The sequence below is a fragment of the Dipodomys ordii genome, unplaced genomic scaffold (assembly GCF_000151885.1).
Source record: "Dipodomys ordii isolate 6190 unplaced genomic scaffold, Dord_2.0 Scaffold5, whole genome shotgun sequence".
NCBI classification, from domain to species: domain Eukaryota; kingdom Metazoa; phylum Chordata; class Mammalia; order Rodentia; family Heteromyidae; genus Dipodomys; species Dipodomys ordii.
The window spans coordinates 13,994,633-14,016,543 of record NW_012267221.1 but is presented as its reverse complement, the minus strand read 5'-3'; the positions used below and the strand labels follow the sequence as shown (position 1 = coordinate 14,016,543).

At 33.5% G+C, this 21,911-nt stretch overlaps 1 protein-coding gene across 2 annotated transcripts in view; it reads left to right on the top strand.

Annotated features, from left to right (window-relative positions):
• The window catches only part of Kcnh7 (potassium channel, voltage gated eag related subfamily H, member 7), a 463,174-nt gene that overhangs the window by 413,095 nt on the left and 28,168 nt on the right, over positions 1 to 21,911 (top strand). For both annotated transcript variants that reach the window (XM_013027877.1, XM_013027869.1), the window contains exons 10-11: positions 18,065 to 18,317; positions 21,131 to 21,336. In XM_013027877.1, coding sequence (XP_012883331.1) covers positions 18,065 to 18,317; positions 21,131 to 21,336 — 459 coding nt within the window. The remainder of the gene's footprint in view (positions 1 to 18,064; positions 18,318 to 21,130; positions 21,337 to 21,911) is intronic.

The following is a 21,911-nucleotide window of genomic DNA, read 5'->3' as shown; positions in this document are numbered from 1 at the left end:
TATCACTCAATTTTATCATTCTATACTTTCAGATTATTTCAACAAATGTACTAAAAATAATTTATTTTACCTCCTCTCCATGAACTCGTTTTATGACCATTTTTTTGATAAAGTCTATTTTGTGACAACTATTTACCTTTCATTGTTTGCCTCTATTACCTATGAATATGGTTTAGATACCACTTGCCTATTTACAATGTACTTATGAAAGATTTATCTCTTTCCTGTCTGCTTCACACCTTAATACATGGAATCACAACACCCACCGGTAAGAACAGGAGGTATTTATATACAATTTAATTCTCGTGTAAATTGTGGAGAATTCCCTTGTTTATCTGTCAGGTTTAGAGCTTGTTAAATGATTTCCAATGTAGTTTTGATCTTTTTTTTGCATGATATAATGGAGGAAAAACAAAGCAAGAAACTGGGGAAGAGAATTTGGAGGAGGCCAAGTACAGAACAGAATTTTTTTAAATCTTATCAACAACTTGACCTCTAATAATGTTTATATATAGTTTCCCATGTTCCACAAAAATATATTCCTCTGCCCTTATTTCCACTCTGGTAAAGGTTATGGGTATACGGTTTGCATTAGATAATTGTCATAAAGAAAATGTCATTCTCTTTCATCATTCTCTATTTTCATGATGTAGGTGCTTTTCTTTCCTCTCATCTGCATGCCAGTGTTACATGATCCTGGAGTCCGTGAGCTCTAAACCATGTGCCGCTGAGTCTTGCATGTGGTTTTGAGAACTTGACTTTGCACGAACTTCTTGTTTGTACACAGTGTCTACATTTTTCATTTTGTGACTGCAAAGTGAGTAAAAAAATCAAAGATCAAGATAATTCTGGAAACTTGGCAAATGGAAGATGCTTGCTTATTAACCATGATATGTGAAACAAAGTTGATTAGAGAAAAGCAACTGTACTCTTAGAATATTGAGAGGTAAAAAAAAATCAAAGTGGACTTTTTTTACCTCCAAAACCACATTGTTACAGTCATTAAAATCCTTGTGTCCTGAATATTTACTATTAAATAACTTTAATTTAATAACAGTTGAAAATGATTTAAATTTATGTGATACATAAATTTATTGTGATACATAAAAATACATCAAACTGTTGTATTTTGCATCAGCATTCCATGTTATCTCATTTAAGTATAATCTTAAATATAATTTCTCATAAAACATTTCAGGTCATTTTTACTGTTCAACCATGTTCAAGTGAAGTACAAGTTTTTTCAGTCAAAGTTTATCATTAAGTACTCTAAAATTAGTTTCATAACCTAAAGCTTTGGCTTCTTGGTAAATCACATAAAAATAGGAATTGACTTTCTTTTTTTTTAAAAAAAGGGGCATTATATTACTAATTGCCTGTATTTTTACTTTTCTGAAATTTATTGCTGGAAACTTATGTTCTAGAATTAAAACATTTTGGGAACAGTAATAGATCTCTCTCAGTTCAAACAAAAATGGTTCAGAGAACATGAAGAAAAGAAACCAAATAATGAAGATAGTGAAAGGAACATGTTCTTTAAAGTCTGATTTCAGACAAGATTGTATAAAATAATCAAAAATGTGCACAAGTTAATTCTTAAGAATCTCATTATTCCTGCAGAAATTTTCCTTGCTAGGAGTCAAAAGGCCCTTTTTCAAGTTAGACCTTGTAGTTTCTCAAATAAAACTATATTTTTACCTATCCTGAAACATTTGAGGTTACACTGCCATTGATTTAGTTATAACACTGCCAAGAAAGTGAAAATAATCTTCCATGTTACATCACACGTAAGAGCCTGCCCTGAATGAAGATGACCCTGAGGACCCATATACCATTCTGGGTAGAAGGAGCAATCTCTTTAGGATGGAATCATCTTTGATATTAGATATAATGGCATGGAAGAAATTGTTCATTGACATTTAATGGAGTATTTCTTTCTTGCCTAAAACCACTTTTTCCATACCAAACAAGAAACACCTGAATGACAAAAATGAATACAGAATAGGGAATCAGAAGACACAAATACTCTCTGTTCATCTGCCACTAATCTTGGGCAAGTCACTTAATTTCTCCTCCCTTTTTGTAAGCTCATTGCTTTCAAATGATAAGCACCAGTTCTCAAATATGCTGAATGTGTATTCCAACCTGTCTGTTGCCGACCTCCCTCCTCCACTTTCTATACTGAGAATCTGACCTTGCCTTATTTATGAAACATCTGTTTCTCCACGGACTGTTGTTATTCCAAAACCACTGGTCTAAGTTGATGATAGAATTATTAATGAGAGAGAACCAAGGAGACCATTTCAGATACAGACAAGGTTAGGAGTCAAAGCAGAAATATAGGCAGAATTTGATGTGTAATATTGAAGTAACTTTATTTTAGGAAGACAAGAGAATGATTGAGTACTTTTTAGGTTGGAACACTAATAGAGGAGATAGTGAGAGACAGGTTCAAAAGGTGGTTGGAAGAATAGCTTAGAAATAGTGATGAATAGATAAATTTTCTTTAATGACAAACAAGAAAGCAAAGAGAAAGTAGGTGTTGGCTTTCAGGATCAAAGGAGAAAAATTGACAGCAGAGCCCTACCTCATCCAGGCTCCCAGGTCAGGCAAAGAATTAATAGTGGACAAAAGTGGAGGGAGAAAGGTTTATGGAGATTTTAATCAAGAATCAGCCTAGTAGGCTAAAAATACTTAGAATTGAACTAGTCTGAGTAAAATAGCATTTGTAATGGAAATGACAAACAAAGCCAATCAAGGTGGGCAAGATAATAATAAATGGTGGCCTACTCAATAAAAAAAATCATGTCTTGAAACTAAAATTATGTGTAGGGGGAGATTTAATGAAAATTTTATTTCCTTTTACAACATGTTTCTAGTTTCTCTGTTGTCTGTCAGAATGTTTCTCTATTGTCTGTCTCTGTCTCTCTGATCTAACTCTATACCATTTTGATCTCTGTGACACTTTACTAAATGATGTTGTATGGGCAAAATCTTCACATCACAGTTTTGATGCACCATAGTGAAATGCTGTAAGATCTTGTAGTTACATTCAACATCTCAACAACAGTTTCATGACAATATATTCTATCACTAGCATAAAAAAATTTTATAAGGTAACATCACATGCTTTTGAGACGACTTCATATTTCTCCCCCTAACTTTTTCTAAAGCTCATTTACATGTGGCAATTTATAGGTATAATCACTGAAAAATACATAATTGATCACTGTATGATAGAGTTGCAATGAAACTATTAAAAGTGTTCCCTCATATCCGACTAAACTTCTACACTTTAAAGGGGGTCATGGAAATTTGCAAAAACTGTTCATTTTAGTGATAATGACTCACAAAACTGGCAACAATAGTTTGGTTTTCTCTAAATAAAAACCATTTAGGAATTGATTTAAGAATAGTTTTTGCACAGTGCAATTGAGAGGTCATGTTCTTCTGCTTGTTGATTCATTGACAGGGATTGCTTGGTTCTGAAGAACTGGATCTATGACACTGATAAGAAGCCTACAATTAACACAAAGTCTATCTCTCTTGATCACCTACTGTAATCAGTCCTGAATAAGAGGTGCTTGATAAAGGGCACAGTTCCTTTACCCTCCCTATTTTGCATCAAGTCTTTTTACCCTAAGCATCTTGAAAATACCACAGAGAATGGTGCATACTCTCTAGCTTCCTGATATGAAGAGTGCCAGGCTCAGGACAGGCTTCTGGTGCTTTGGGGTCACAAATGATTCCTGCTCTGTCAGCTTTCACAAGTGATGATAGTCCTTTCATTCTGGTCTCCAACTATCATCAGTAAGGACTTAATACACAGAAGGCATCAGGCTACTCCCTGGCAAAGTGCGCTCTTTAGTGAAGGGATCCAGGATTTTATCAGTCCTGAAACAAGAGAAAGAAAGACAGCATTATCCTTGGCTTTACACAGGATCCACAGTCATTACAGAGACACAGCTGGGATAGTGGAAACACTCAGAGGCTCAGTTTTCTCCATTTGTTTCTAATGTTTCTCTTACAGGAGTAGAACAGTGAGGATGATGTTCCGAACTGTTTGAAACTTCTTAAAATAATGATCCTGTAGATTAGAGATCTACTGTACAGTCAGTCCCTTATACTAAAGGGCACGATGTGGTTTGAGAAGCTTTTTGGAAGAGGCAGGAAGGAGGACTCATTCAAAACGAATTCTGCTTCAGTCCATTTAATCCATGCAGGTTAATCCAATAATAAATCATCAAATTCAGTTATAAAATAGTCTTCAGACTGGGCGCCAGTGGCTCACACCTGTAATCCTAGCTATTCAGGAGGCTGAATTTGAAGATCACATTTCAAAGCAGGCCTGAGCAGGAAAATCCATGAATCTCTTATCTCCAATTAACCACCAGAAAACCCGAAGTGGCGCTGTGGCTCAAGTTACAGAATGCTAGCCTTGAGCTGAAGAGCTCAGGGACAGTGCTCAGGCCCAGATGTCAAGCCCTTGACTGACAAAAATAAACAAACAAACAAACAAAATAGTCCTCAGAAATATGACTTTATGTCTCTTTTAGTTCAGAAATTTCAGTAATTCAGCCTTTCTCAAACTTATGGGAAGCAAACCATCCTCAATCTTCTTCAGAATATAAACCAGATACTTTCTTCAGTGGAAAGCATTCCTAGGGGACTTATGATTTATATTATTAATGGACATGTATATATCTTACTCATGTATCAAGTTTTTTTATTCTTTATTAATGTTGAAAATTAGCAGAAGTAATTCATACAAGCCAAATGACCATATATGGCCCAAAGTGATCCTTTAACTCAGGATATTCAAATATATTGCTTTTCTTCCATTAGACATGTTGTTATCCATGGATAGGGAAAACACATAATTATTACAAGTTTTGAAGAACACATTTTAGTTTGCATCTTGGCTCCTATTTTGCCAGGAGGATCATTTTCTTTTACATTTAAACAGTCATATAAACATTATATTTATCTTAGGAACATCTGAATGGTATTTTCTTTATAATGAAGGCCATTGATTCTGATAATGTATTCCTAACTCTTTATAATAATGCTAGGTGGTATTTATTTATGTTGTAGTTCATATTGCCCTCTCTACTGGTAATCTTTATAGAGCAGTATGTTCTACCACCCTTACAGAGCTAAAATATATCTACATTTATAAAGACATACTGCACTGTGAAAACAAATCATGAGTCCACTATATGTTGTTGAGACAGTTATTTTCTTTGAATAGTTGGATTTCATTTCTAGGTATCCTTTCCTTTTACACTGTAAATCACAGCTCGTGACTGTCAGGAATATTAGTGATATTTTCCAAGATGGGAATTATAGTCCATAAATTAATTGCATTTGCTTGATCTACCAGCCATTAAAAAATTAACAGTAAATAATACCAGCAATAATACCTCAACCTGAAGCCAATTTCTTCTGACTAGATATTTGAAGAACAGACTGGGATATAATGTCAGAAAAAAAGTTTAAAAGCACAACTAATAAAAGGGAAAACAAATAATGTGGACTAAACCATCAGAGATAGTTACATTCTTAAAGCATAGAGGAGGTATTTGTATAATGGTCAAAAAACAATAGGGAAAAGGAGAATATAAGTAATAATAGGGAATATATTATAAGTAATAATATACTTATATGATATAATATTATAAGTAATAATGTACCTCATTCTTTTTAAGCATAAAAATAATGTAAGTGAAATTTTAAAATAAATGTATTTCTTTATTATCTTGCCTTTCATTTTCACCCATCAAAGCACAAAGTTACCTAAAAATGTACTTTAGTAATATTTTTATTAAATATAACAAATGGTTCCTGTGAGTTTATGGATTTTATACTGTCAGTCCTTAACTGGAAAGACAGGATTTGTTTAATCATTAAAGCAAATGAAACACTAAGATCTACCTTTTTAAAGTTTAATTATGTAATGTATATTCTACATAATTATCAAATCATAATTATCAAATTATAGAATTATACAGAATATATATAATGCCATAATTATAATATATAATTCTAGAATTATATATTATATATCAATAATATATTATTGATATCCTATCAATAACCTTTGAACACAACATCTAATTAATCATAATTGCTGAAATCATATTTACCTAATTTTAACTTTTCTCACATTGATTGATTTTTCTCAGGTTTGAAATTATCTTCTTTGATAGTAGATGTGTCACATACATAAGCACCTCCATATTTACCCATGTATTACCTAAGTATATACATATCCACATCCTTTTATGTTCTAAGTATACATATATACCTACCCCACTCATATATGTGTTTACTAGGAACATGTCACAAAACCTTGCCATTTCTTGACACTTCATTCCAGGGTTCTTCAGGAATAAATAGATAATGAACTTCAAACAGCTGTAATCCTTTCCTTTCAGCAAATTGTGTATTTTTTTCTACCCTTGGAATTTTAGTATTGTTATTGTCCTTGCTGAATATTAAAATATCTGAAATATTTTAATGAAATTTTAGTGCTTCAGATCTACCCTACAACAGTTAAAATAAGAACTGCTTTAGCAACATCAAGACTTTTGCCTGTCTATTCTAATATTTGACCAGGGACACAACCACTAATTCACACCTTTAAAAAAACTCTATTAATTTTCATTAGTTTCTTCTCAGAAATTCTTATCTTTATAATTAAACTTATCCTTGTATTTTGTGTATTTTAGTCAGATGAAATATATTACAAATTTTCATGTTTATCTATCAATGAGTAAGGTAAAATTAAACTACCTTCTACACAGTTGCTTTAACACATTCTTTGCCTTGATCTAGTAGGCCATTTTTTAAGACTGTTTTAGTTTGCTTTTTTTTTGGTTTGTGTTATAGAGGAGTTCTCTTGAATATGGACTCTTTGTATGTACTAAGAATAAAATCCTAAAAGTAACCAAAAGGCAAAATTTTATTTTCTCTTTTTAAGTAACACATTTCTTTAGTTCATTAGAATCTCTAAAACAATTATAATGAAAAGTCCCCATCATGAAAACCAATATTCTTAAAATGTTCTTTCTCAAATACATAGTGCTTTGTAAAATACTGTAATATATTGTCAATTTTACTAATTAGCAACTATTTAGAATTCTGTGTATGATTTTTAACAATAAATATATATATGCTCTTTATGTGTTAGAAATGAACTAGGTGTAAAGTCATCTGGTCCTGCTAGTTTTAATAGGTGTTTAGCCATCATTCCTGTTCTACTGTAACAGTGATTTATAATAATAGTTTGTTTGCTAATGATTTCTATTTTGTAAAAGATGCATATATTTCATTTTGCTACAGGATTGCAAGAAAGTTTCTCTAATAAGGCATTTAATCTTTTTTTCTATCTGTTCATACATCTTCTATACCATCTATAACCTTGTATAATTTTGATTATTCTTTGTTCTTAAGAAATCTTAGAAAGGTGTACATATTTTCATTCTATTTTTAGAGGAATAATCCTTGGATATATGATTTCCTGGTACTATTCTTTTCATTTTTAGTATCTCATGAAAATATGTTCTCTTTTTTGGCTAATTCTGGCATTCTTAATATTTGTATTATGTCTTTTTGATTTCAATCTTCCTTTAATAACAAAGGCATTAAGAGTAAACATTTTACTTTTTTACAATTTTTACTTTTTACAATTTTTCTGATTTCCATGGATTTTGATATGAAATGTTCTTTCAGTAATTCCGAAACCGTTTCTTCTTTGTTCTGAATATTATCAGAGTATGATTTTCATTTCCAAATATTTCTAATTTTGAGTCACTTTTAAGGTGAGGCATATTATAAGTCTAGTTCATGGATGACATAATATTTCTACTTTTCAAATATATAGTCTTCTATTTAATTCAGCAATCTGTTGCACTTTAAAAAGTGATTCACTATTATACAACTTTTCCAAAGAATTCATCTCTGTTTTCATAGTTGGAGAGGTAGGAATTGTTCTCTCTTGTACAAAATGTCATTATTTTATGTATTATGTGGTTGAATTATGTAATCCCACTAGCTGGTAGAACTGGCACAAATAGGTGCTGGCATATGACTCAGTGGTGGGAGCAGATGTGTGAAGAGACACAACAGTACCTGGAATGTTCAGCAAACCAGGTATCACTCAGTGTCTTTCATAGAAGAGGCCATCTGCTTGGTGAAGGGGAGAATTTCCATTTTGAAATGCTGTTTTGCACAAGGCAGACGGTTCCTCATATGGCTATCACTTTTAATACAAAACAACTGCATTTTTGTCTGGCCTTAACATTTCCAAGGAGCAAATATCCCATCTGGTACAGAATGAAGAAAGCAGCTACGCTAAATCTCTATCTTTCGTTATTGATCCTTGAAACCAAGAATTAAAATGAACGAGAACTGTTTGATGTTCTCATTGTACTGCTAGCATCTTTGTAAGTCCAAATTGATGGATAACTATGTGAAATAAAAATAGCTTACATGAACTCTGGATTAAATTTGAAATCTTAGTTCTTCAACAAATATTGGATTAAGTTTGAAATCTTAGTTCTTCCACAAATATCTCTTGATATGGTATGTCTTAGCTTTCACATTTTCCCCCCGTCATGGGGTTTGAACTGGGCCTGGGTGCTGTCCTTCAGCTCTTCTCCTCAAGGTGAGGCGCTCTACCACTTAAGCCACAGCGCCACTTTCGGTTTGCTGGTGGTTTACTGGAGCTAAGGGTGTCACGGACTTTTCCTGCCCGGGCTGGCTTTGAGTCTCGATCCTCAGATCTCAGCTTCCTGAGTAGCTAGAATTACAGGCATGAGCCACTGGCTAGCTTTCACATCTGAAGAGTGGGATGATTACAACTCTATAGTTTACATAATGTTCACCACTCAATAAAAATTTTGATGATAGAGTTTGATGCATGGAAAATGCTTCTGAAAATATAAAACTTAATTAATATTTGAGATAGTATTTTAAGTGCAGGGTGGTATTTTAAATCTTTTCTTTTTTCATTTGGCAGACAGTATTTTTCTTTTTCACTGGGCAAGCAAACACAGGTCATCTATAATCAATCCATTTGGAAAAAATAATTTGTCCAGCATCCAACAGAACCAACTATTGTTATATTTAGTTCATTCTTACCTCTACTACCTCTCTCATCTAACCCGCTGGGGTTAAGGGAGGGGTGTGAAACTGATCTGAAGGATGGCGATCTTTCCTGCTGCTTTAGATACTCAATAGTTTTCCAAGTTTCTACTGAGGTCTCATGTCAGATACCCTGATGCACTACCCTTTCTCAGTTCAGCTTTTGCTGAGTGAGCATGATTCCAGAGCTTGGGTAAATAGGACATATAAAAGCAATCAATCTCATCTACTCCTCCATCCTTATCCACACACCAACTCACTCTTGGTTGTACATTACTTTGAGTTATGTTAAAGTTTCAGTCACCTTTTGCAAAGAAGAAGAAAGTTGAGAAGAAAGATATAAGGAGATACATGAAGAATCCTCTTTCATTTTTTATATACATTTACCAGTACCAAAACTGATTCAAGATTTTTTTACTTTGACCTTCACATTTACGAAAGAGAGGGTTTTCTCCTACACATATGTATGTCACATATGTTTTGCTTCCTAAGTGGCATAAACTACATGTCTGTATATATGTATATGTTTTTGTGTTTATGTAAACTATGTGGATAAATTACATGCAGAAAATCCATTTTTCAATGCTTAAAAATATTCCCACAATGATGGATTCTCCAATGTTGTCTTTTCCCAATAAGACTGGCCAATTATGACAGCCTTATAAAGTAAAATAATTCCTGATTCTTATCAGCCACATGAAGAGACAATAAGACAGTAGATGACAATCCATTTCGAGCTTCAGACTAGAGTACATGTAGGGTCAAAATGACTGAAAGTCCACTTGTCATCATCATTTGTTAAGATGTAATATTAAACATTAAACAGAAGAAATAAAAATGCTTACTACTTGTCCTAATGGTATAGAAAATAAAATCTATAATAATCTGGAAATGATATTAGCTTAGGACACTCATTTCTAGAAACAACAGAAATCAAAGTTCATTTGTTTACAAGTGCTAGAAAATTATCAACAGCTAAATACCTACATGAAAACAATGATTCCATCAGAATCAGTGATATTGTTAACTCTTAAAGCTGTCCCCTAGGGTAGGGATCTAAGATTTAATACACTGCTTGTATAATCTATTTTATTATCATGCTTAAGGCTTAGTGTTTTCATGGGGAATGTTAATTTGTGTTTTGATTAATCCTAATTTGTCACAATTTAAGTATATCTAATGAGGCAGAGAATTTCCTTAGAAAATTTCCTGACAGTTAACACAGCCACCAAAGTTGTCCATATGATTAATCTGCACTTTAGGAGAACATTTGCTACATTCTAAATGTACCCAGTTAGGCCTGCCTTTGGGAATGTTCTCTTCTGTACCCACACTAACTGAAGTGAATTTTAAAAACATTCGTTGCAAAATAGATCAACCTTCCACACTTTCAGAATATGAGGCATATTTTAGGGAATACATTATGATTTATTTTTAAAGAAAAAAGTGACTTAAAACACTGTAGAAGAAGCCTGGAAAGACTTGTTTTAAAAAATAAATTACTAACACTCTTTCAAACAGAATCTACAAGGTATATGCACGATGACACAATGTTTTGCAACTCAACATAAAAAATAGCAAACTTCACATCTGGTATCTTAAATTTAAGGAAAGAGTAATCATTTTCTGATAATATCTTGGGAATACTTAACCTTATTTGAGAATATTTAATCTTCTTAGCAGCCAGGTAAAATTTTATTAGGGAAATAATTATCTCCTTTTTTCCAACAGAAAGTTGATATAATAATGACATGCCCAAAGAAACCACTAGTTTAGCAGATATATCTCTCTGCTCAAATGCTACTAACCAAAGTCCAAGAAAGTATTCTTAGTGTGGTGGCATAGCCTTGGATCAAAATTCTTTTTATATATATATACAGAAAGTTTACTATTATATAAGCAAGCTAGTGAGTACATTTCTTGTTGAACTTGTTACTTCCTCCCTCATTTTTTTCTCCCTCTTTCCTTTCCCCTTATCCTCTCCCCAAAATTGTACAGATCATTTCCAACACAGTTTCTTGTGAGTATTGCCGTTGCATTATTTCCCCTTTGTCCTTTGCTCACCTTGTTTTGTTTTCCTTCCCTTCCCTAATTCAGATAAACATATATTCAATACACAGGGTACCAAAATCAAATACAGTAACAACAGGGGATAAATTATAGCGGGAAAACACAATAGAAAAAGAGAAAGCATTACTACATTAAAAACAACAACAAAAAAGTAAAACCTCTTGTGTAATCAAAACAGCTTGGTAATGGCACAAGAACAGACCTGAGGACCAATGGAATAGAACTGAAGACCCAAAATGAACCCGCAGATCTATGGGTCTTTGATAAGAGAGCCCCCCCCAAAAAAAAAACAGGATAGAAGAAAAACAGCCTCTTCAGTAAATAGTGCTGACAAAATTGCTGAAGCACCTGTAGAAAATGAAAAAGTTAGATCCTTATATATTACTCTGCACCAGAATCAACTCCAAATGAATCAAAGACCTCCTGAAACATTACAGGAAGGAATACGAGAAACTCTAGGGCTCCTTGGCACAGGCCAAAATTTTCTTTTTTTGGGGGGGGGGTCCGGTCGTGGGCCTGAACTCTGGGCCTGGGCACTGTCCCTCAGCAGTTCAGCTCAAGGCTAGCACTCTACCACAGCGCCACTTCTGGCTTTTTTCTTTTTCTTTTTTTTTGGTCGGTCGTGGGGCTTGAACTCTGGGCTTGGGCGCTGTCTGTCAGCTCTTCAGCTCAAGGCGAGCGCTCTACCACTTGAGCTACAGCGCCACTTCTGGCTTTTTTCTTTTTTGCTTATGTGGTGCTGGGAAATCGAACCCAGGGGTTCATGCATGCAAGGCAAGCACTCTACCACTGAGCCACCTTCCCAGCCCAGCCAAAATTTTCTTAATAAAGACCTACAAACAAATCAAAGTAAGGTTGAGCAAATGGGATTGCATTAAACTGCAAAACTTCAGCATCGCAAGGACGTAGCAAAATCAATAGAAAGCCCACAGATTGGGAGATCTTCCCTAGCCATACAACAGACAAGGGCCTCATTTCTCAAATGTACTTAGAACTCAAAAAATTAAATCCCCCCAAATCAAAATTCTTTTTATTTTGTGCTCCAGTATATAAAATAGGGAACAGAATTGTTTCATTAGTATAGGCAACTTTGCATTTAAAGATTTACTTGGGTCAAGGAAGGGAGTTAGGGATGATAGGAATATCTGTACTATTTGCAATACCAGCAGTGTAGGAGATGGAGGTGGGAGGACCACAACATAAGACTAGCTCAGGCAAAATATAGGAAAACCTATCAGAAAAATAACTAAGGCAGAAAATTGTCTGGCTCAAGTAGTACAGTGCCTGCCTAGCAAGTATATAATCCTGAGTGCAAACTCCAGTGCTGCTAAAAATAATAATAATAAGTTAATAAAATTTATATAAAGTTGGGCACTGGTAGCCCGGTGGCTCATGCCTGTAATCCTAGCTACTCAGGAGGCTAAGACCTGAGGATCACAGTTCAAAGCCAGCCAGGGCAAGAATATCCGTACGACTCTTAGCTACAATAAACTACGAGAAAATCAGAAGTGGTAAAGCACTAGCCTTGAGCTGAAGAGCTGATGGACAGCTCCCAGGCCCAGAGTTCAAGCCCCATGACAAATAAACCAATAAATAAACATATATATATATATATATATATATACCATTTTGTTTAGCATTAATGTCAATTCAGATGTTTCAGCCTCCAATCAGTTGTAAAGTTTGTATTCATTACTTAACATAGAAAAGTTTTGAATTTACGTACTTTGTAATTGCAAATCTACTATTAAGTGTGCCTTAGCACATACAACTTTTAGGAAAGCTTAAAGATTAAGTGCAATACTTCTGCTAGTGTTTCTATGTGGTCATTTTTTCTCTCCAATGTTTTGTGTTATATCTTGAATGAATTTTATTTGACTTAATGATGCTACCTTGTTTATTGTTATGATTGGATTATTCATGTTTGAAACCTTTAGTATCTGCTGATACTGAAGTATGAGACTGATTTTTTTTCTTTTCTTTTCTTTTCTTTCCTTTTTTCTTTTTGTTGTTGTAGGGCTTGAACTCTGGGACTAGGCATTGTCCCTGAGCTCTTTAGCTCAAGGCAAGTACTCTATTCCTTGACCTACAGTTCCACTTCTGGTTTTCTGGTGGTTAATTGGAGATAAGGGTCTCAGGGACTTTCCTGTCTGGGCTGGCTTTGAATGGCGATCCTCAGATCTCAGCCTTCTGAGTAGCTAAGATTGAAACTGGTTTCTTTTAACACCCACAAAAACCATTCTGTGCTTATTTAAATGAACAAATTCTCATTTGCAAGTCATAATTTGATTTTAAGTTTTAAGTTATATTCACATACATTAAGTAAAGGGAAGAAAATATTCAAGGGACTATATCGTAGCAGAGATATGGGATTTCCAACAAACTTGAAAAGAAAATTTCTGGAATGGCAGACAGTTTTAAAAATCAGTTCTGTGCCAGCCAGTAGAAAGATGAAATTAGAGCTGTAACTCGTCTTCACTTATGTGTCAGTTGAGGATCCTTTTAAACAACTACTAACATTACAAATTCACACTGAAAATATCCAAGTTTGGCATTAGGAACAGAGTGTGGAAAATTCTAGTGAACCCTGTAACAAATTAATTTCACTGGGATACTTAGGAGATAGGCTTGAGGATCAGGTGCACTATCTGAACATCTTGTATTCCTTTGATACCCTTTTGTCTAGTGCCTGGCAAATAGTAAATAATTAAGAAGTATTTACTAAAAGGATAAGAGCTGGTTTTTCAGACTAACCTGATTCTGGGTAAAGTTTTTTGGTTTTTAAACTTAGACCAGCTAAATAAAACAAAACTCCAAAAGCACAGATTCACAAGCAGAAGGGCCTAAGTACCCTAGCAACATACAATTTGAGAAAAAGAAGACTATAGAGTGCAATACATATTAATACAACAAGTACCAATCTGTCCTATTTTGTACTTATGTACTTAACACACCAGCCCTACTATTAAATGTACTGGGCCTGGTGAAATACTAGTAGATGAGTAGGAAATTTGGAGGTTTAAATTCAAGAAGTTTGGCAAGCCTAAAAGAAAAATGGTAATGGTATGCTAAGTAGGCAGAAAAGAAGTCAACCTAGTTGGTCCCAATGGAGAAGTGGTGCCTGGATAAATTATCATCTAAAAATTATCACTTACTTTCCATTGTATCAATCTTCTTGTAATCCATAAATACTCCCTCCCTGATGAGAAACCCTTTAAAGGGCACATAAAACAGATTACAAAGCTGCTAATTTATGTGGGATATCCAAATTAAAGGACTAGTATGAGATTTTAAAACTTGAGTCCTAGCTACTCAGAAGACTGATATCTGAAAATTGTGGTTCAGAGCTGGCCAGGGCAGGAAAATCTGCAAAACTTTTATGTACGATTAACCACAAGAAAACCAGAAGTGAAGCTGTGGCTCAAAGTGGTACAGTGCCAGACCCAAACACAGGGACAGCATCCAAGCCCTGATTTCAAGCCCCACTACCAATAACAACAACAAAAAAACCTTAATCTTACATTTTATTATATTTTACATGAATGACATGACATGACTCAAGAAGGCTAAGAAAGTCAAGTACTACCACCACAGAAAGATTCTTTCATTAAGACAATTATATGTCATTATCTGTGTAAGTTGTCCCTGTGTGAACAAAGGCTATAGAATACTTCCAACTCAATGCAGTCCTTTCCAGCAGGCATCAGTAGATTAGAACCAATGCTAGGGACTGGTGAAATTTAACAAGGAAAAGCTTTCCCAAGTGAACTTAAAGTTTGTAGATAATTCCAAAACAGCTAGAGGTCTAAGAACAGACTTTCAGATTTATTTTTTAATTGCCTACTTTGTAACAAAGATTTAAGGTAAGTTCCAGTGAAAACCTAGGTGCAAATAGACCAGAACATTTAAGAAGCCAAAAATAGAAAATGAGAATTATAGAGAGATATGAAAGAAGGAAGGAGTTCTTAAGCTGTTGATATATGACATATAAAACATTTAAACTCTGCTGAGTCTGTAGCTATGAAGCCAGGTGGAGAATTTCCTATCCCACAGGCTGAAGAGAAAAGAATATGTATAATTCCTCTTAATTTCTACTTAAAGTGACCATACTAGTTCTTCTTCAGGACCAAGAAATATATGTAAGAGAGAAGAGAGTATCAATTGAGTAAGTTTAATATGAATTATATGTTTATATAAATATAAAACAATATTTAATTATAATCACAATTCTGTAGAACTGTGGCAAATAACCTTAGAATTGAGCACTAGTGGCTCAAGCTTGTAATCTTGTTTAACCATGAGACTGAGATCCAGAGGATAGAGGATTCTCCAACCTGGGCAGAATAGTTCAATCAACTCCATTTCCAAAATAACCAGCAAAATGCCTGTCGGAAGGTACGGCTCAAGTGATAAACATTAGCTGAGCAACCAAGCTGAGCAAGCAAGAGTTACAGTGTTCAAACCCCAGTAACTACCCCAAAACTAACTTTATAAAAGAGAAAACTGAATCTGAAATTTAAGTAATTTTGCCAAATTCACAGCTACTAAGTGTTGATGACACTTTAGTCATGCCTAATTCCATGAATTATATAACAAACTCAATTAAATGGGAAACCTCATTTCTGTCTCATCTCTGTCTTCTACTTCAATCCATGTCAATACAGATATCTGCATGAACACACACACAAATAATGATACATTCATGCACAGACACAAGTTACATTTTTATTATGATGAAGTTAAAATTCTCAGGAAAACAACATTGAAAATGTCAGATATAACAATTCCAAGCTTACTAAATTCATCCCAACTAATGAGTAGGAATGTCCTCCATTTGTATGAAGTGTAAAATGCCTTTGTTTATCTTATTATAGCTATAATTTAGCTAATTTGTTACTTGAAGCTCTATTCATCTTTAAGGGGTTATTTGAGAATTATGCTGAGACGACAGTAGTGGGCTTCATAAAGAAGTAAGTCTTATGCAAAAGCCAGTAAACTAGGATATTATTCTCCTGTACAACCCACAAATACAGTCATTCATAGCTCTAAAACCCGCCTATGCTAAGGTCAATAGTCTGGCACAAACTGCCAAACAATCTACTGTGATAATTTAGGTAGTGGAAGAAATCAGTGATCCAGAAGTTTGGGTTCTATCAACGAAGAGAAAGCTATCAATCTTGGAGGCAGAACTCTGAGATTGGCAGATTATATTGAATAGGTCTTCAGCTCAAGAAGTTAATATGGCAGGAGTCTAGTTATATAAGCAATTCCTGATAGTTACAGGCCAAGAATTTGCAGATACATTTCCAGGATCTCCTACTGCAGGAAGGCTCATAATGTCTGAATCTGTGTCAGAGAATACAGTACATTAGGGATGAAAGTGTGAGTGCCAGGGCTTTGGGCAAACAGTATCTAATGGTTGGTACTCTATTTACTGCTGATAGCTAACTTCAATGTTGTGAAAACTTAACTGCATAGCAGAGAAACAGACTCGAATGAAGTGACTTGCTCAAGAGTGAATCTGTGGCAAATGGACCACCAGAATCCAGTTCCATGGATTTGATCCTAAATTGCCTCTACCCATTTCTGTAGGTGACCCCTATGCCATGCTATAAACTCAAGCAAAACCTTGTGCCTGGTGCATTTATATCTATTATTATTCTTCCATATTATATTAAAGATAGTCTGAGCAATTACATCATAAAATGGTCCTATAGTAAAAAGTTCCCTGAAACTGTTTTAAATTCCTAATAATTAAGGTCACTTAAAATATATTAATGTGGGTAAAAGATGTTTGAATTGCTTTATAAACAATTCATTGTTATGTTGAAATGCCATACTAAAATTAAGTTTAAAAAAGAAAAGCAAAAAAACCTCCAAATCATTTTCACACTACAAATTGCAGTTCATACTTCCCTCCTTCCATCCCATAAATTGTTATTTATACTAGCAGAGATATTCAATATAAAAATTAAATCTACATATAATTCCCAAAATAGCTAAATACAGAGACAAGAGTTGGAGTGCCTTGAATATATTGCATAAAGAATTTTATAAAAATAACAAAATTTTATACAGTTCAAATTGAGCAGCACTTGTCACAAGCTATTGTTGAATCCATTCCTCAAGTTTTAAATTAAGAATTGGTTGTCAAAACAGTAGCAATTTAGGAGCTTAATTGTATGCACAGTAAATTCCAGCACAAGTTCCACTTTGGAAAATGCAACTATACTTTTAAAGTATGTTTGCGGCTTTCCTTTCCTTTCTCTATTTTCACTGTTTATCAAAACCTTGAGTGTTTTTGTATGTATAGAAACATAAATATCCCAAATACTGTTTTTTTTAGAACAGGCTCTGGTATATGACATTCATAAATACCATGGCTATTTCAGGATTGATATTTTCACTAATTATAGCTAAGATCTATACAAGATGAAAATCCAAATTGACTTGAAATTTCTTCAAAAGGTTGCTTATTTTTCTAGTTGTACTGTTATTGTTTCAGTACACAATACCTGTATTCAGTGTTATGCTAGAAACTACACAGCAACAGCAGGGAAAGAGGAGCAATGTGAAAGTTGTAGGCATAACATTTTAATGAGACAGGATTTGTGTTGAGTCTGACTGTCTGAATTTAATTCAGAGAAAAAGGTTTGAGTTTAAAAAAATTCTGACATGTTTAGCAAACCAAGTACTCATTAAAGTAGGTGCGGCAGAAGCACTGTAAGAATTCCCGTGTGACAGAAACTACACCTGCAGATCTGTGAGCAAGAAATATACTTTTTAGTTCAGGTTGAAATACCCAGTGCACTGGTAGTATGAGACTTTTTATTTTTTTCTTCTTCAGGTCTTAAAGGGTTTCCCAGAATGCTTACAAGCTGACATTTGCCTACATCTGAATCAGACTTTGCTACAAAACTGCAAAGCTTTTCGGGGGGCAAGTAAAGGTTGCCTTCGAGCTTTGGCAATGAAGTTCAAGACCACCCATGCACCTCCAGGAGACACCCTCGTTCATTGTGGGGATGTCCTCACTGCTCTGTATTTCTTATCCAGAGGCTCCATCGAAATCCTCAAAGATGACATTGTGGTAGCTATTTTGGGTGAGTGCTTTAAAACTGGATTTGACAAATTCAATTATTAGCAATTGCAGCATATAGTATAAAATAGCTTACAGATTGATTAATATGAAATGGTTAATAGCAGTGAGTTATTTAAAAGTTTTGTTTAAATTCTAATGCAAACCAAAGTAACCTTGTAAAAACTTTCTTGCTTTTTCTCCAATATGAAAATACTTCCATGATTCTCTTAAATTCTTGGCAGGGACCTACATAATTGTGACCCAATATATGAAAAATAGTCTACATATTCCTTTTCATGTTAGACCATGTCTTCAAGCCTGATCCCTTAATATTTTTAAACAAAATATATATTGCTGGAGGCACGCTTGCTAAATTGTGCCAGTGCTCTATCATGAATTAGGTTTCTGTTGTGATGAGTTTCGTTTATCTGTTGTATACCTTTACAGCTGGAATTTTATAAGTCCATACCTTTGAAGCTATGAACATAAAGCCAGTAATAAAGAAGTATAGGAGATTAAAATTAGTAATAAATAAATTGGAGTATGAAAGAAACCTCATGTTTCATCTATTTCTCTTTAAAACTAAATTTAAGAAGGCGAATTTGTAGTTTTTCTTAGAAGTATAAGAATGAAGCCAATTACCATTCTACCTTATGACCAAACCAGTCTGCCCATGGTTAACACTAACTACCCTCAGTGTCTGAAAACTTGTTATTTTTTTCTCTTATGGCTTTAATGCTATTCCATTTAAATAATGCATGCAATTCAATTATTTTCTTGACTACTCATGGTCACTTATGACTGTCAGCACCAAAAGAACAAGGATGCTGGGGGTTTTCTTTGCTGTTGTATAAAACCAGAATATGTCACAGCAGTGGATCTAAATATATAAATGAAGATGCTTAAGTTATTCCCTACCTGTTTTAATAATTTTGTTAGGATTATAATTGTTAAAATATTTTTCTAAAGTTGACAATGCACATCATTTAGTTTCCAGTCCAATTGTTTAAAAAAGGAAAATATATTCTAAGTCATTTCATTGCTACCCAACAATGTTGGGTTTTTCCTGATATTTGGCCTTGACAGTTTGTCCTGCTATCTTGCCAGAGAAGTATAATTCTCTGGCATTCCTCATTTTCCAGATGTAGCTTCTACAAAAGGTAACAACAAGCTCTTTTGCATTATAAACTAGGAATTATAGAGTACTGCTAATCTGCCCCTATTCATTTATAGTCATGAAAGCTAATTAATATATAAATATTATTTTAACTTCATTCAGAATTTTTATAAGCACAGTGTTTATACTAATTATGAAAACTAAGAAAAATTTAAATTGTATTTTTTTTCCTATAAAAGGTGTCTGTTTTGGATGTAAGTGAGAACATAAAATCCTAACAAAATAAGGTTATTCATTTTATTATGAAAGACTAATATTTAAACTATGTTAATACCATCATTTCATTGTCAATTTTTCTTATGTAATTAAAATATAGTATTTGAAGTTTTAGCATTAGATTTTTCTCATTTAAAAATGAGAGAATATTAGAGCAAATTTGACCTGTGAGTCAAAATTTAAAAAATTTTAAAAACTTTCATTGATCCCCAAATGTGATTTTCTACCAAAAATCAAAATAAGACACAGAAATTTTTTACCATCTGAAAAGAAGCTTCAAGATAGATATGAGAAAATACTATTTATAGTATCATTAATCATCTTTAAAAGTAGTCTATCAGTATTTATTGAGTACATATATCATACAAATGACTTGATTGATATTCAGGAAAAGAAAAATAGCAATGACATTTGGAAATTTTAAGGAGGAGATTAGATATGTCAAGTATGTAGGAACAATGAATCAGTCAGAATGCATGATATTTAATCCTGACTACTTCCTCTTTCCATTTCACCCAACTAAGGTGACCATGGGCTTATAATTTTACCACTTTAATCTTCTTTTAATGTTTATAAAATCTGAATAATAATAGTAACTTCTACATGAAATTTGGTTAGGGATAATGTGAAGTAACTTCCAAAGAGTTTGGCACATTGCCTGACATCTACTTAGTCCTTAAAACCACCAATATTTTTTGTTTTTTCTTTTTTTACTTATCATTGAATAAAAGTGAAGATCAGGGATACTTAGCCAGGCAGAAGTGGTGGAGAGGGTCTATTATAAACCAGATATTGAAATGACCTAAACTTTGCAGAAGAACCAAAAGAACAAATGTCTCAGAACAAAGAGCAAATAACATAAATCTACATATCTTTAGGAAATATAATAAATATTTTAAATATTGAAAAATCCATTATGAATAAATTAAAATGGTAATTATAGGAAATAAGAGAATTGCTCCTTCGAGTTTCTAAGTATTGAAATAAGGTGGAAACCTCAGCTACACCATAAGTTCTGAATTGGAACAACCTCCAGACATGATCCTAAGACAGGAATCTGACTCCATGAAGACTCTCATACTCCTGGGTTGAATAAATCAGATCATTATCTATCTTCAGTATCTTTAAAATAATGTATGGAAAGACACTTAGGGTCATGTAAGACTGCAATCATACAACATTCTACAAGGTTAAACAACCAAAAATAAGAAAATGAGAGAGATTATACCATTATTATCTTTGCCTACAAAAATCCCACTCCAAAAACATAATCTGGAAGAAACTAGTCTAGCTAATTCAATTTTGCTGTCTAAGATCATGAGAATTATTTAAAATCTTTGGTTTCAGGCATGGGTCCATTGATCCATTTTAGAAAGATAATGATGTTTGTATTCTTTCTCTCCTTTTTTTCTCTTTTTTCCTTATGCTTCTTTTATTTTTAGGAAAAAATGATATATTTGGAGAAATGGTTCATCTCTATGCCAAACCTGGCAAGTCAAACGCAGATGTAAGAGCTCTCACATATTGTGACTTGCACAAGATTCAACGAGAAGATTTGTTAGAAGTACTGGATATGTATCCAGAGTTTTCTGATCACTTTCTAACAAACCTGGAGTTGACTTTCAACCTAAGGCATGAGAGTGCAAAGGTATATGTTAAATATGTGCTTTTTAATTTCTGGTATCTTATTCTTGGATTGCACAAAAATATTGCAGTAAAAGTTATCAGTTCTGAATATTCAGAAGGAAAGGCAAATTGAATGCTGAAAATTACAAATTATAAGGAAGGAATTAGGCCTAATTATTTTCAATTGTGTTGAATAGGTTTAAGCAGGTATTTTAAGTTTGACCTCATAGGAATGCTTAGCTGATATTCTTAGCTTGAAATACTATTGGTTATATTGTGGGAAATTAGTTTATTATTTGTTAGAAATGGGTTATCTAAAGCTATTGAAAATGTTTTAAAAGAGTTAATTTTATATAGAGGAGAGAATATTGTTTCAACTATTATTTATATCATCTATGACAGCCATTGACCTCTCAATAATAAAGAAAAGACAAAGCTCCCTCAAGTTTAACACAATGATCAGTCAAAAAAGATGACTTAATCATATTTAATAGTAGACTCAAATTAATTCTGAAGAATTAATAAAATATGGTCCAATAGAAATATTTTAATTATTTTAGAAACTTAGAATGAATATTGAGAGCATAACTCTTAAGT